At 37.4% G+C, this 14418-nt stretch overlaps 10 protein-coding genes and 1 non-coding gene across 11 annotated transcripts; 5 read left to right on the plus strand and 6 right to left on the minus strand.

Annotated features, from left to right (window-relative positions):
* Positions 1–43: 43 nt before the first annotated feature.
* Positions 44–1459, plus strand: OMS1 (putative RNA methyltransferase; the record flags this gene model as incomplete). The annotated part of the gene is made up of 1 exon (XM_056227092.1): positions 44–1459. One exon carries the CDS (start codon positions 44–46, stop codon positions 1457–1459), a length of 1416 nt encoding a protein of 471 aa, XP_056086948.1.
* A 183-nt stretch (positions 1460–1642) lies between these two features.
* Skdi_4.trna19F lies at positions 1643–1733 on the minus strand. The gene is given in 2 exon segments: positions 1643–1678; positions 1697–1733. It is a non-coding gene; the product is annotated as a tRNA-Phe (tRNA).
* A 718-nt stretch (positions 1734–2451) lies between these two features.
* Positions 2452–3699, plus strand: HIM1 (Him1p; the record flags this gene model as incomplete). Its single annotated transcript, XM_056227094.1, has 1 exon — positions 2452–3699. One exon carries the CDS (start codon positions 2452–2454, stop codon positions 3697–3699), a length of 1248 nt encoding a protein of 415 aa, XP_056086949.1.
* A 771-nt stretch (positions 3700–4470) lies between these two features.
* On the plus strand, positions 4471–5226 carry MCM21 (Mcm21p; the record flags this gene model as incomplete). The annotated part of the gene is made up of 1 exon (XM_056227095.1): positions 4471–5226. The coding sequence occupies one exon, from the start codon at positions 4471–4473 to the stop codon at positions 5224–5226; it is 756 nt and encodes a 251-aa protein (XP_056086950.1).
* A 56-nt stretch (positions 5227–5282) lies between these two features.
* Positions 5283–6107, minus strand: YFT2 (Yft2p; the record flags this gene model as incomplete). Its single annotated transcript, XM_056227096.1, has 1 exon — positions 5283–6107. One exon carries the CDS (start codon positions 6105–6107, stop codon positions 5283–5285), a length of 825 nt encoding a protein of 274 aa, XP_056086951.1.
* A 269-nt stretch (positions 6108–6376) lies between these two features.
* Positions 6377–8305, minus strand: SWA2 (auxilin-like protein SWA2; the record flags this gene model as incomplete). The annotated part of the gene is made up of 1 exon (XM_056227097.1): positions 6377–8305. The coding sequence occupies one exon, from the start codon at positions 8303–8305 to the stop codon at positions 6377–6379; it is 1929 nt and encodes a 642-aa protein (XP_056086952.1).
* A 165-nt stretch (positions 8306–8470) lies between these two features.
* Positions 8471–8689, minus strand: DAD4 (Dad4p; the record flags this gene model as incomplete). The annotated part of the gene is made up of 1 exon (XM_056227098.1): positions 8471–8689. One exon carries the CDS (start codon positions 8687–8689, stop codon positions 8471–8473), a length of 219 nt encoding a protein of 72 aa, XP_056086953.1.
* Positions 8690–8894: 205 nt separating this feature from the next.
* Positions 8895–10040, plus strand: ASP1 (asparaginase ASP1; the record flags this gene model as incomplete). Its single annotated transcript, XM_056227099.1, has 1 exon — positions 8895–10040. The coding sequence occupies one exon, from the start codon at positions 8895–8897 to the stop codon at positions 10038–10040; it is 1146 nt and encodes a 381-aa protein (XP_056086954.1).
* A 722-nt stretch (positions 10041–10762) lies between these two features.
* MRPL35 (mitochondrial 54S ribosomal protein mL38) lies at positions 10763–11866 on the plus strand (the record flags this gene model as incomplete). The annotated part of the gene is made up of 1 exon (XM_056227100.1): positions 10763–11866. One exon carries the CDS (start codon positions 10763–10765, stop codon positions 11864–11866), a length of 1104 nt encoding a protein of 367 aa, XP_056086955.1.
* A 295-nt stretch (positions 11867–12161) lies between these two features.
* TIM11 (F1F0 ATP synthase subunit e) lies at positions 12162–12452 on the minus strand (the record flags this gene model as incomplete). The annotated part of the gene is made up of 1 exon (XM_056227101.1): positions 12162–12452. One exon carries the CDS (start codon positions 12450–12452, stop codon positions 12162–12164), a length of 291 nt encoding a protein of 96 aa, XP_056086956.1.
* A 206-nt stretch (positions 12453–12658) lies between these two features.
* On the minus strand, positions 12659–14206 carry PEP7 (phosphatidylinositol-3-phosphate binding protein; the record flags this gene model as incomplete). The annotated part of the gene is made up of 1 exon (XM_056227102.1): positions 12659–14206. The coding sequence occupies one exon, from the start codon at positions 14204–14206 to the stop codon at positions 12659–12661; it is 1548 nt and encodes a 515-aa protein (XP_056086957.1).
* Positions 14207–14418: the final 212 nt, after the last annotated feature.

Genomic DNA, 14418 nt, shown 5'->3' on the forward strand with positions numbered 1-14418 from the left:
AGATGAAGCAAGAAACATAGAGGAAAACAAAGCATAGGTGAGAATGGTTGCATTTCCACGTCCTTTTATGAGTTTTTCACATTATGCTCGACAACCGATATCCAGAAATGTTTTTTTGCAACCTCAGAGGCGACTATTATCATTTACATGTTCCAGATATAACAACAGTCATGTTGATGAGAATAAAAATAAGAAAAAACTGAAGAATGTCTTTCAAGCAAATGCTAGTAGAACTGTTCGTAAACAAAAATCCAAAGAAGAACTCGCAAAAGAGAAGTTTGAAGAACAACTGAAATCACCTAATAGATTTGTGAGATGGGGTGCTATTGCAAGATCTGAAAAGTTCTCAAAGGGGATGACCAAGTACATGATCGGCGCTTATGTGGTTTTTTTAATTTATGGCCTCTTCTTCACGAAGAAATTGTTTGCGAGAGATAAAGAATTGGAAAGACTGCTTAAGAAGCAAGAGGAAGGAAACGCTAATGAATACGAAATCCTAAGAGTTAAAGAACTAAGAGGCAAATTAAGAAGGAGAGATGAATTGAAATTAAAAGAGTACAAAAAGATGCAGGAAGAAGGTGTTGAAGACTTCGACGATGTTCATGTACAGAGTTTTGATCAGAACAAACTGAATGAACAGATATTGCCCGCAAGAGACACAACAACATTTTATCAAGGGAAAGCTAGCGAATATGATAAGGCAATTAATATGGAAGAGAAGGTAATATTCCTAGGTAAAAGGAGAAAATGGCTAATGAAGCATTGTCAAGGTGATGTTTTGGAAGTGTCATGTGGGACAGGCAGAAATATAAAGTATCTTGATATGTCACGTATCAACTCTATTACATTCTTAGACTCTTCTGAAAATATGATGGATATAGCACATCAAAAATTTAGAGAGAAGTTTCCAAAGTACAAAAAGGTTGCTTTTGTTGTTGGGAAGGCGGAAAATTTAGTAGATTTAGCAGAAAAAGGTAAACCTTCTAAAGAAAATGAAAAGACAGAGCAAGTCAAATATGATACCATCGTAGAAGCTTTTGGTTTGTGTTCTCACGAAGACCCTGTCAAAGCACTGAATAACTTCGTCAAACTATTGAAGCCAGATGGGAGAATTATTTTACTGGAGCATGGAAGGGGCCAATACGATTTCGTGAATAAAATGCTAGACAATAGGGCTGAAAAAAGATTGAATACTTGGGGTTGTAGATGGAATCTTGATCTAGGAGAAGTGTTAGACGATTCCGATTTGGAAGTGGTGGAGGAAAAACGGACACACTTGGGTACCACGTGGTGTATTATTGCCAAAAGAAAAGGTGATTTGAAAAAGAAGGGTGAGCTTGGATTTGTGGAAAAATACCTACAGTCAAGTATCAGAAAAAGAATGGAATCATTTGAAAAAAAAAATGATCCAGATTCGGAAAAGCAACCTGAGCCAGGAACTCCTATAAATAAAAGCTAGTCCACCATGTATACTGGTGCATCTTCATATCGACTAGGAATCATGTAAATATTCAAAATAAGGTAAACTTTAATGCAAAGTCATCCTTAGAAAACGCTCATCAAATCTGAGTGTACCATCATCGAAGTATTAATAACCAAAAATGCGCATAGGTGAAGTCAACAAAAAATGAAGGTGTAAAGATGCGAACTCTGTGGATCGAACACAGGACCTCCAGATTACTTGGCCGAAGTTTTTCTTCAGTCTGGCGCTCTCCCAACTGAGCTAAGTCCGCATGTATTTCTTGAAGATGTTGAATCTCAAAATGGGATACCTCAGCATTACTAGATTTATCAACCTAGACATAAAACATGTATGAAACTATTGACCATTAAAATCTTGTGACATTTGTTGGGATTCCATTTTTGATAAGGTTAATAATATTATGTATATAGGATATACTAGAAGTTCTCCTCATGGATTTAGGAATCCACGAAAGGGAATCAACACTTTTACATAATCTTATTCTTATTTCTTTCTTCATTTTATACGTCTTTATTCATTGATCCTATTGCATTATCAATCTTTGCACTTCAGCTTCCACTAAATTTGATGACTGTCCTGAATCTTATTTCACTGGTCTGATAATTTTTGTCATCTTCTTAACACCGTATATGATAATATTCTACTTACATGAATGAATGTATTAATCAGCTGTACTAGTAATTGATGGATAGTCGATTATTGTTCCAACATGATTATTGTTTCCACACGAAGACCTTTTTTCTTTTAATGTTTGTTTTTTTTACTTTTTCAATCTTCAAAACGCTTTGTATTTAGCGACATCTTTTGTGTCATTCAGACTGAAATAAAACTCTAAGAGGCTCAGTGTTCGTAATTTTGGCCTCCGCAAACACTTATCAGGGCAATTCGTGTTCTTTTCACCCAGAAGTTTTCTTTTTATGTATTCTGTCTTTTAAGAGTATTTCAAGCGAGATAGCTTGAAACCAGAAATGAGCGACAACATCAGCGTTTTCACAGACTACATTCTATTATTTGGATCATCTGGTTTGGCAGGAAGAGGCACCTTAGAAAACTTGCTGGACATAAACTTTTACATTAAGAATGTTTCTGATCTACAAGATAAACTTGATAGTCTGAAAGAAATAAAAGAGGATGTTGTGTTGAATAAACATGTTTTTTGTATCAATAGAAGGAATGTCACAGAGCAAAAATCATTTTTAAAGACCATTGATTATGTAAACATGAAATCAATTACTTGGAAAGGTGGCAGATACTACTTAAGAAGCAGAACAGCTAATGACAATGGGAGAGAAACGTCTAGCACTGATACGTTTTTCTATGATAATTTTGAAGAGGGATTCATTAGAGGTGCGGCGTATGAGGGACAAAAAGGCAATTTTTCCTTTGCCTATAATCAGAAACAGTTTAGTTACTCATTACATTATGCATGCAGAAAAGAGGAAAGCTTTGGAATCAAGTATAATTTTACTGTGACGCAATTGATTATTCCTCCCTCTGAAAGCTGGCCAAGATTGCTTTCACGCATTTTCTCGAAAGAGCAAAAGCTGGAGAAGTTTGATATTGACAACAAAACTTATGTTGCCGATAAAAGTTTACCAAGTCTGCGTGATATTGGTACCATGGTGTGTACCTTGGGCTCTACTTCAGCTAGAGTGCGGAGAACTCAAGTACCAAATTCTTTTGTAGACTACCACTTGGTTTTTTCTTTAGCACAAGAATTTGCAAATACCACGAATAAAAGATTGGTGGTTGTAACTTCCTTCAACAATGACTTGCTTATGAGAACTTTCGAATATTTTAGAATAAAAGCCAAACTGGAGAACGATTTGGAGGAAGCTTTGCCAAATAAGCTAAAAGAACTTGTTATTTTGAGACCAGGTCCAATGTGTGGACAACATGGAGATCCTGTAAACGTCAAATTGGATGTACAAGAAAACCCAACTTTTTCGGAGAGAATCCTATATTATCCTCGATATGTTTTGAAATATAAGAAGCAATATATTAGCGAAGCTAGGAAGGTTGGTTTACGAACAAAGTTAAGTGAATTGATTGCTTCCAGTATATATAGAATGCCAGGATCGGCATTGTTAGGATATTCGGTTCCAGTTTCAAAAGTTTCTTATGTTACGTCTTTGAAGGCAATCGAAAAAAGAAGCAAAGAAGCCGGACCTAAGGTGGAAATGATTAATAGTTATCAAATTGATATGATTGCCTAAATCATTTTTCATCTTTTATTAAATAAAAATGTTCAATTAAGTAGTAGCTCGATATAAAAGAAAAACACTAAATCACGATCATTTGGATATTGGGTTTGGCCTTCTCTATTGCATTAGCATGGAGACAACTAAGGTCAATCAATGGTTGCTGGATCACGTAATAACGGGACTTTCCGTAATCACCAATTATAATAATGAACGCGAAATTTTCAAAAAAACGTTGAAAAATAAACAAAAACCTGTGAATAATGTGGTAAAAGAGAAAATTCTTGGCCTAAGCGAATTCTGCTAGACGATTACCTGCACGTCCGCGCAATGAGTAAAATTGATGATTTGCAACAAGACATTGAGTCTCTACTCAGTGAAAGTATGTGACTTTGAACTATCTCATTGTTATTTTGAAATATCTGAGCTGGCCACTAACATTGTGATATCTTCATAGTTAAATCGCTGGAAAAAAGCCGTGAGGAGCTCAAATTAAATATAAAGAATAAAAGAAAGAATCAGGATAGCACCAATCCAATAATTCAAGAATTTGAAGAGCTATTTGATCAATTTCCGCAATTGAATAACTTTCTATTTGATGAGCATCCAGAGTTGGACGAAAGGGATGATAAAGATACATCGATAGTGCGGGGACGATCGTCCTCTCCTCGTTCTAAATCAGTAGTCATACCAGCGACTCCAACGCTGCATGAACCAAAGAAAAGAGCTAAGTTGGATAACGACGAAAATGTATCTGAACAAGAGTGGGTGTTGAGGACACAGCCAATGGTCCAGCATCAAATGTTTGATTCTGCTGTGGCCGATTTACTTGACACAGATATTTTAACGTCACCTTCGAAAAGGAAGCGAAAACTGAAGATAGCGGATATCGACACAAGTGATAGAAATGACTTGGAAGATTCAATTATCATGGAGAACGTTTATAGAATGTTTGGCATAACTTTTTTCCCACTTGTTGATCCTGCCGATTTGAAAATTAAAGATGTTAGTGACGAAATTTTCGTTGATAGAGAAATGCTGGGGATACGATTAGAAGTTTTCAGCGAACGGAAGTCTAAGTTTGAAAAACCCCACTACATACTTTTGAAAAAAAGGATAAAATCAAATAGTTGGTTTTTATTTAAGCATACTATTCCAAGTTTCATTGATGTTCAGGGCATATTTAACGAGACCAATGGGGGATTGGTGATATCCCATGATAATGTGTATTTATTTGCCAAGAGAGTCTTCTTGCAACTAGTAGAAATACAAAAAAGACAACAGAAATTTAAGGATTTAGAAGCCAAAAAAATTATTCATGATTTGGATTTAGATTTGCAGTCTTCAATGGTTTCCTTTTTTGTTAAAGATGTTAAAGTTGAATTGTTTGTTAAGCAGAATGAAATAGTTTCGTGTTCAATATTGGACGAAATTCATGATTTTAGCCGAAAGAATAAGAGCAAGTGGGAAATTGTACTGCTTGGTTCATTAGATGACTTGGAGTTGAAGCTAAACCATTCATTTTCAACAATTTTTAGATGAATGCTTATGGAATTATAGGACTATAGAACTGGGCTAAGGTCACTTTTATTTGTTCATCATATATATATGTAATCATGTAATAATCCAATTTTTGGTAAAACGTGGTATATGAAAATCGGGCATATATACCCCATAAAGCAGCCCAAAATTTTTTCCAAAACAGTATGATAATAAATAGCGGTAACCCAGAGAATACATATCCAGATTACTAGTATGGAACTTATAACAGCAAGGCAAGCCCGTACCCATTTATTCGCAACCCAAAACATATCTTCAGCTTGAACAAATTTACTGAACAAGTGTAGTTCCATCCAAAGTATCATACTAATATTGACAAGAAAGCAAAAATGACCACTTATATCAAACCCACCCTGCCACTTTCCGTTCTCTAAGCGACACTTTTCAGCTGATGTTGTTCCACTACCAGAACTGCATTCTCCTCCGGTCCAAATGAAAACATGATCAATAAATTGAAAACATACGTATAGCAGCAGACTCTTCAAAATGAATTTGCAAGCATATTGGGCAAACATTATACCAATCACTCTATCTTTGAGGAGAGGCCAACGGTTAATATAGGAGGAATATGTGGGACCAGTTTCAGAACTTGATATCGGTAAAGGCAGTACATCCATTCTTGCTAAATAGTGAAAGTATATTTGCAGAAAAGCCAAACTAAAGAATAAAAATGGCCATAATTGATTCGCTTTGTATGCAAAGAGTATATTGAAAAGATTGGAAGATTTCAATAGGGCGTATGTTTTTTTTTGATGACCCAGTGTCTCTGAAGATACTAGTATTGATATTATTGCGCCCACAAGAACTTGAAAGGGATAAATGAGATACGCTTTCCTCGACCAATAACCTAGTTGACGTATCATCAAGATCTTTTCAATTGCTTGCTGTTCGATGGTTATGAGGTAGAACTTTTTTTTTATTTCATTATAACCGTCATAGTTTATTTTTAATTTTTTCTACAGAGTTTTTTCACCTTGAACTAAATTGGGTGCCAATCGCTAAGAAGACAGCAACGAAATAAAGTTTATCTATATATTTCTTAATATTCCCAAAAATTTGTTTTTTTTATATGTGTTTCTATAAAGTACGTACATATAGAAAATCCTGAGCAAAAATGTATGCTTGGGAGAAATCAGTTGATATCATTTTGCTGTTTAAATTTGTCCCAAGCAATACTTAAAGTACTGAAGATGTTTTCTGCAATCATCTTATTTTCCAGAGACAACGATTCCGGTATCTTGTCAGGATGCGTTTTGGCTACAGCTTTCATGTATGCGATCTTGACCTTCTTGGGCATAACTAAATCTTGCATGGAGACATCTTTCCAATTGCACCATGTTAATAACTGAGACAAATTTGATAATAGATGGCGGATGTCATCCTCTTTGCCGCCCTTCCAAGTGCCAATTTTCCCGAAAACTTTATCGTATAATGCCAATTTGGCGTTTTCCAACTCCTGTTCCTTTACTTTTGATGGGATATCTATGGGAGCTGGAGAAGGATCCGGAGCGGGCTTCTTCAATGTTGGAGTTGTTTTCTTAACAGGAGTAGATTTTCTCACCAGAGGGGGACTAATAAAATTTTGGCATCTCCTTTTGCCCTGCATGATTTTGTCATCAAAAAAATTCCTACTAATCAACTCTTGATATGTTTCTAGTGCATTTTTGAAACTTTCTAAGTGCTCAAAAGATTCAGCGCGTCTAATCATAATCTTTGGCCAAATGTCATTAAATGATCTTTGGGGATCACTATTTGAGATCTTATTGTTCCAACTAGCTTTTGCTGGTGGAAACAATGCCAACGCCAGATCCGAATTCACTATGGACTTGGAATATTCACCGACCTTTAACTGCGAGGCAATAATGTTTGACAATCCAATGATCCTCAATGGATGGTTCGAAGGCAGTGAATTCAGAGCCTTTTCGTATTCTTGCAACGAATTTACATAATCACCGTTCTTGAACAAAGTGGCACCTTTCGCCTTGAACTCGCTATATCCTGATAATTCGATATCTGAGATAGGTACTACGGAGACGGCATTACTACTTTCACCAAAAAGAGTGTTGTTTTCTGTGCTATCGCTTTTGGTGAAATTCTCTGGCGAGAAGTCAAGAAGGCTATCATCCATTGAAGATTCTTTTTTCCCCGAATCTTCATCAATTGGTATATCAAAAGATGGTGAAGGAGATGAAGCCACATTCTTTGACGCTCTCTTTGTTATATCTATCTTTGCTTCAAAATCGGTTAAGAGATCTTCATCTAGATTATCTCCACCCGAATTACATGGATTTTCTTCCAAAGATAAGTCGTAGTCGTTGGATTCGTCCTCAAGGTTCAGGTGACTTTTTAATCTGTTATTTTCTTCAGGAGGGAAAGAGGTCCACTGGTCCATCAATTCTTTACCCTTATTGAAAAAGTCAGTAGCTATGCTGAGAAGATTATTGTTATCCGAATCTGTGTTGTTGAATAAACCAGGCTTTTTGATTTTGATATCATTTGATTTCTCTCTGGCAATTCGGTCTCTGTGCTTCTTTTGCTTTGACTTCAAGATTTCTAGATATCTTTCATACGTTATATCATCGTTATAGAATTCTGTGGCCTTCTGAACTGATAAACCTAGTGACATCAATCGAGCGATTTCCATGTCCTTGACTTCATCGACTAAAGCATCATCACCATCATCATCATCATGAGAATCTTGATCTACTTGTTGAAGCCCACCCGTTGCAGCTATTGCATCGCTACCAAATATTTCGTCAAAGTCATCGTCAATATTGACTGGGGCGGGAGAAGGTGTATTGCTAGCAGTATTTGCGCTGGAAGTACTATTACTTGGTACTAAAGGGGCTGCTGAGAAACTCACCTTCGATGGCGGTATCAATGGCCAGGCTGAAACTGAATGCAGGCTTTCATAATTACCTTTATCTGTCTTTAAAACATCTGGAACCACAGAGCCGGAGGAAGAAGGGAGATCGGTGCTCTGAGAGGTTGTTTCTTTGAATTCAGTTGCAGAATCCTTGTTCTTTAATGATGCTAATAAATGTGCAAACGGATCTGACATCGCTGCTGGGACTGCACCTTTTCCACCAATGTAATACGGTTTTTCATTGATGTGCTGGCATTTTTTCTCTTTTTCGCAAGAAATAGTAACCTTAAATGAATGTATTAGAAGTAATGTAGCATATGTAAACGTATATATGAGTATGCATATATAAAGAATGATGAACTAAAGAGGAGGTTTTTTGTTGTTGGTAGCCTCCAGGTTAAACTGAATGCTGCTGTGATAGTTATCACAAATTGCACCCATGATCTCTAGATTCTTGTTCCGATTATTAATGGTCACGAGCTCTTGATTCAGAATGGCCACACTCTCATTGAGCCTCTTGACATTGCCAATAATCCGCGACAGTATATTGGCTTGCACTTGTTCGTGGGGGTTCTCCATGGTGTGCTTTCCTTTCTCCAGACTCTACTTGTTTTCATTCCTTTTATTTATCATATAGCTCTGGAGCTTCTTCTTGTGCCGTTCGTGTGAAAAATTCAATAAAAAAAAAAAGAGATGGTGATGATGATGATGTCTTTGTCGTTGAGATGCGTTTCAAGACACTAAAGGCCAACCATCGCTGTCACTGCACCTTTGAAAGGGTATCATGAAGAACGATTCAGTTGAAATCACTACCATCTGCCCAGATGTCGAGAATTCACAGTTCGTTGTGCAAAGCAACTATCCAGAGACTATTCCGGAGATTCTAAAATCTCAAAATGCCGTTACGAACGGCAGCGGCACCGCCTGTCAACAGCGTAGTCTGCCAAGAATTAAGATCTTAGGAACTGGTGGTACGATTGCATCCAAGGCTGTAAATTCATCCCAAACCGCCGGTTATCATGTAGACTTGACCATTCAAGATCTATTGGATGCTATTCCGGATATATCCAAGGTTTGTGACATCGAATATGAACAATTGTGCAATGTTGACTCCAAAGACATAAATCAAGATATTCTTTACAAGATCTATAGGGGTGTTTCGGAATCATTACAAACTTTTGACGGCATCGTCATTACCCATGGGACAGATACGCTGTCTGAAACGGCATTCTTTATTGAAAGCACTATTGACGCTGGCGACGTTCCTATTGTGTTTGTTGGCTCGATGCGTCCATCGACCAGTGTTTCTGCTGACGGGCCCATGAACCTTTACCAAGCGATTTGCATTGCTTCAAACCCAAAATCAAGAGGAAGAAGCGTTCTTGTCTCGCTAAATGATCAAATCTCCTCCGGATACTACATCACTAAGACGAATGCAAACAGTTTGGATTCATTCAATGTAAGACAGGGCTACCTGGGAAATTTCGTTAACAATGAAATACACTATTATTATCCTCCTGTGAAACCTCAAGGTTGCCATAAATTCAAACTGAGAGTAGATGGAGAGAACTTCAAATTACCAGAAGTTTGTATTTTGTATGCTCATCAAGCTTTCCCTCCAGCTATAGTCAACTTAGTAGCAGATAAATACGACGGTATCGTTCTTGCCACCATGGGTGCAGGCTCGTTGCCCGATGAGGTTAATGAAACTTGCATGAAATTGGCCCTGCCAATCGTATATTCCAAGAGGTCTATGGATGGGATGGTGCCTATTGCTAATGTGCCAAAGAGTGGTCCAAACGATGGATACCTCATTGCTTCTGGTTATCTAAGCCCAGAAAAGAGTAGAATCTTGTTGCAATTATGTTTGGCAGGTAATTACACCCTAGAAGAAATTAAGCATGTTTTTACGGGCGTCTATGGTGGATGAGAACTTTTTACAACTTTTCGCATTATATATACGTGCATATATAGATACAGAGATAGAAATGCAATTATACTGACTTCCGTTGCTGTCAGTGTAAAGTAACTGCGAAAAGTTCTTCTTTCTTTCTTAAACTATTCAATACATTTTTTCCTTGTCACTGCCTTGAAGCTACATTGTAATTGCATAAAATTGTGAGCTAAACATTGCAGTTCCATTTCGATATGTAGATTGTATTTCCTGGAACATATTTGGTTTTATTTCTCGAAATTGGTAGAGTCCGTCCATTTTTCTATCTGCCCATTCTTTACCTGTCCATGAACCACCGACCCATTCGTCACCCGTTTCGAATTTTGTTCATTCTATGCATTACTGGCGCTGATGGAAATATCATTGTAACATTAAGCAACGTTGCTTGTTGTTGTCGTGATATCGTCCAAAAATGGATGCTACTCCTTTCAGCTAACTATTGGCTTTTAGAAACTTCTTATAATTGACTAGATCACGTCTTTTGGTTTCGATAACCCACTAATGTCCGTTATCAAATCCTCATTAACATACATGTTTATATCTGGTGATTTACTGTCGCAGCCGCTTTGAAATTTTCTGCGCCCAAATAAAAGCGGAAAGGTCTAACTGAAATGAGACAATCTCAACTCAATAGTGCATTGCAGCTGCATGTATATTCACAGCTTGGACATTAAGCAACCGTGGACGTGTCTGGAGCCATGTTGCAAAGATCTATTCATACCACAAGAGTCCTCAAAAACTCCGATGCTACCATACATATTTGGTCGGATTTCACCAAGAGGCCCAGCTCACTTTCTATCCAATCTCCCAAAGTCAAAGATTATCTTTTCCAAAAGAGACCCTCCTTGGACCCTCCATCTATTAGGAGAAGAAGTAACCGTATCAAGTATTCATCTCCTGAACACATAGATGAGATTTTCAAGATGAGTTACGATTTCCTTGAGCAAAGGTCTAATAAGTTTTACGAGTTGGCTAATAAGACAAGCAATCCCTTGAAGAAGGATGTGCTTCTCACAAAAGCGGAGATCAACAATCCGGAGGTGCAATATAATTTTCAGTTTAATGGCAAGTTAGACAATATCAAATCGATAATAGACTATGACGTCCCAGTATATAGACATTTGGGGAAACAACATTGGGAGTCATACGGCCAAATGTTATTGATGCAGAGATTAGAGACATTGGCAGCTATCCCTGATACATTACCAACTTTGGTGCCTCGAGCAGAAGTGAACGTCAAATTTCCCTTCTCGACTGGTGTCAACAAATGGATCGAGCCTGGTGAATTTCTATCATCCAGTGTCACGTCCATGTGTCCTGCTTTCAAGGTTCAAGAATACGACTATGTAGACGTGGAGAGACAGTTGTACACGATACTGATTGTCAATCCTGATGTTCCGGATTTAAATAAGGATTCGTTCAAGACGGCCTTGTGCTACGGTTTGGTGAATGTTAAATTGAGTTACAATGACAATTTAGTAGACCCAAGAAAGTTCAACAGCTCTAATATTGTTGCCGACTATTTGCCTCCAGTGCCTGAAAAAAATGCCGGAAAACAGAGGTTTGTTATTTGGGTATTCAGGCAACCTTTGGCTGCAGATAATCAGAATTCAAACCTTCTAGAAATCGATAAAGAGCAAATAAATAGAGATGATTTTGATGTCAGACGCTTTACTAAGAAATATAGTTTGGATCCCGTGGGTGCACACCTTTGGAGAAGTGAGTGGGACGCCAACGTCGCCGTTGTCAGAGAGAAATATGGCTTACCTTCTGGCAGAGTTTTCAGTAGAGTCAGAAGGTGATCTTATAGACATGACACTATGTTATCCTGTATATAATGAAAATATTTGTCAGTGTTTATAAAGTATGAAGTAAATAATGTGGAAGTAAAATCCTGAGTACTTGGAATGTGATTTTTTTGTTTACAATACGATACGATACGTACGATATTAGTATGTTGTAGAATATATACATTTTAACTTCCTCTTCACTTGCAAATGCATAAGTAAGCGAAAAAAGACATGGAATATCTGATGAATGAGAAACATCATAACTTCCTCACTCAGCTCGAATTAATCTGTAGTTTTAGTATATCATTTATGTTGAGGTTTCCTTCAAGGATTCAACGGCGTTAAGAATAACTTTTTCGAAATCAATGTTAGGATCTTCCAAATTGACTGATGTGGTTTTGGGTGCGTCCTTAGGAGTCACTACAGGCTGCAATTTGGCGTATTCCTTCCTTGCTTCGTCCACCAACCTCAATTTTTTTTCGTACTGCGCTTCTTCCTCTTTCTTTTTGGCATTACACTTCAGAATCATATCATTTCTAAAACCGAAAAACAACCCCAAACCCAAGGCAGAGTATCTTAAAACATTTACGGTCGACATTCTTCTCAACTGACTCAGTTAGCTTCTCTATATCCTATCTTCCGATAAAATGGCTGTTCCTATTCAGAGTCTTTAAGTGAAAAGTCAAAAAAATAAAAAAAAATTATACCCTTAAATAGATCTAATTGGCTCCGCGGACCAATTAGCGTGGAGAGTCCGCGAATGATCAAATAAGAAAAATATCGAATATTTAAGAAAAGCGATCCTCAATTAAAGCCATTGTCCCCAAGTTTGGACTGAACGGCATGTATTCTTGAGCGTAACTCCTCTAAATTCTTATTGAGAGTGACTATCTCTTCTAATCTGCGCTGCTTCTTGTAATCCTGGATTGTGGACTCAATTAGGTAGCATTGTTCCTTAAGAACCATCAGTTCTTGTCTCAACTCCTTCACTTCCTTGATGGTCAGGTTTTCGATCATTAACTGTGAAAGCTTTTTCACTTCTGGTTCATCTTTTCGGCCATTGTTGTTTGTTTTCTGGCTCTCTGGGTTCAAAATCGCTGGAAGTGACTTCAATGGCAGAATTTTTTCGTTTATATATGCAGCGGAAGCTATCTTGATCGAATTTTGCAGTTGCTTCTCTATTTGATTTCGAGGCTCTACGCTGATGAGTTGCCTTGTTAATGTACTATACAAGTTAAAGGAGCCAAGCAATTTGTTTCTCACTCGAGCGAGCTCATTCAGACTCTTTGCATCAGGTGCTTTTTTTGGGTCATTAGTGGTTTCTACTTTCAGCTTGTTCAAAGAATCTTCAAAAACGGGCAAAAGACTGTCAATTACTTTAAATATATTTTGCATGCTCTCATATTTGGCAAATATTCCGCTTAGTGGCATTTCAACGTCTTTGCTGAATTTTCTACCGACAAATATCATACTAATGCAATGCGAGCACAATCTTATTGACAAAGGAACATCAAGTAAGCCATCCTTTTGTGCATCGTATTCGAATGGTAAGTCCGACGCCGCGGACACTAAACATGCTATGTTGATTCGATTTGAGCAATTCATGTTTGCATCGTCACAAACAATCATACCACATAATCTACAGTGATGCTTTCGTAGCAGTAATCCAAATGGTTCGGAACATACATTGCACAGTAGCACACTTCTGTCTTCTCTCCATGGAGTAACAGTGCGTTCTAATTTGGACATCTCACTGTTCATCTTCAAATTATAGATAATGGATCCATTATACTTCTTATAGATTGAAATTAGCCCATTCACCAGACGAACAAACCGATTCTCCAGTTGTAGTAATCTTAAATTTTTATCCTCTTTCTTTATACTTCGTACTTTAAAAAATTCTCGTGTAAGATCTATTGCTTCACCATAATCGTTATAACCAGGCCTTTTGACAAAACAATCATGACAACTATTATACCATTTTCCGTGTTTTGGATCATATTGCGCAGACAGGTCTAGTTTGATCATGTTAGGAAGATGCCTTCTGCAATACAATTTACCACATTTTCTACAATTAGTGGCGCCAATATCGTTACTCAAAGTTCTTCCACACGCGTGGCAACGACTTTTTCCCTTTTGTAACCTTTCCCAGTGGCTTCTTTTCAATTTTTGTACCTTGTTATCATTAGGATCTGCCTTTTTTGGTTTGCCATTGGCCAAACGGCTATCATTGGACCCAAGTGAATCTTCATTATCATTAAATCCATGCTCAACATCTAAGTGTGCATTTAAGGCTTGTAAGTTGTCAAACTTCTTCAGACAAATTGGACATGAAACATTTTCAAGATCCATAATAGATAGATTGCCGGGAATATCTGTGAATACCCCATTGGAAATCATACTACCCTCACTTGATCACAAGATCGGTATACTCAAATGGCATTTCATACATTTTCATTCTTCTATTGTTTCCGCCAAGCAGATTACCCCGCCTGGTACGAATAGCTTAACCAGAATGATTCCACAATCATGGCTCTTTGATTCAGGCAGTCTCCATATTAACT

This window comes from Saccharomyces kudriavzevii, assembly GCF_947243775.1.
Source record: "Saccharomyces kudriavzevii IFO 1802 strain IFO1802 genome assembly, chromosome: 4".
NCBI lineage: Eukaryota > Fungi > Ascomycota > Saccharomycetes > Saccharomycetales > Saccharomycetaceae > Saccharomyces > Saccharomyces kudriavzevii.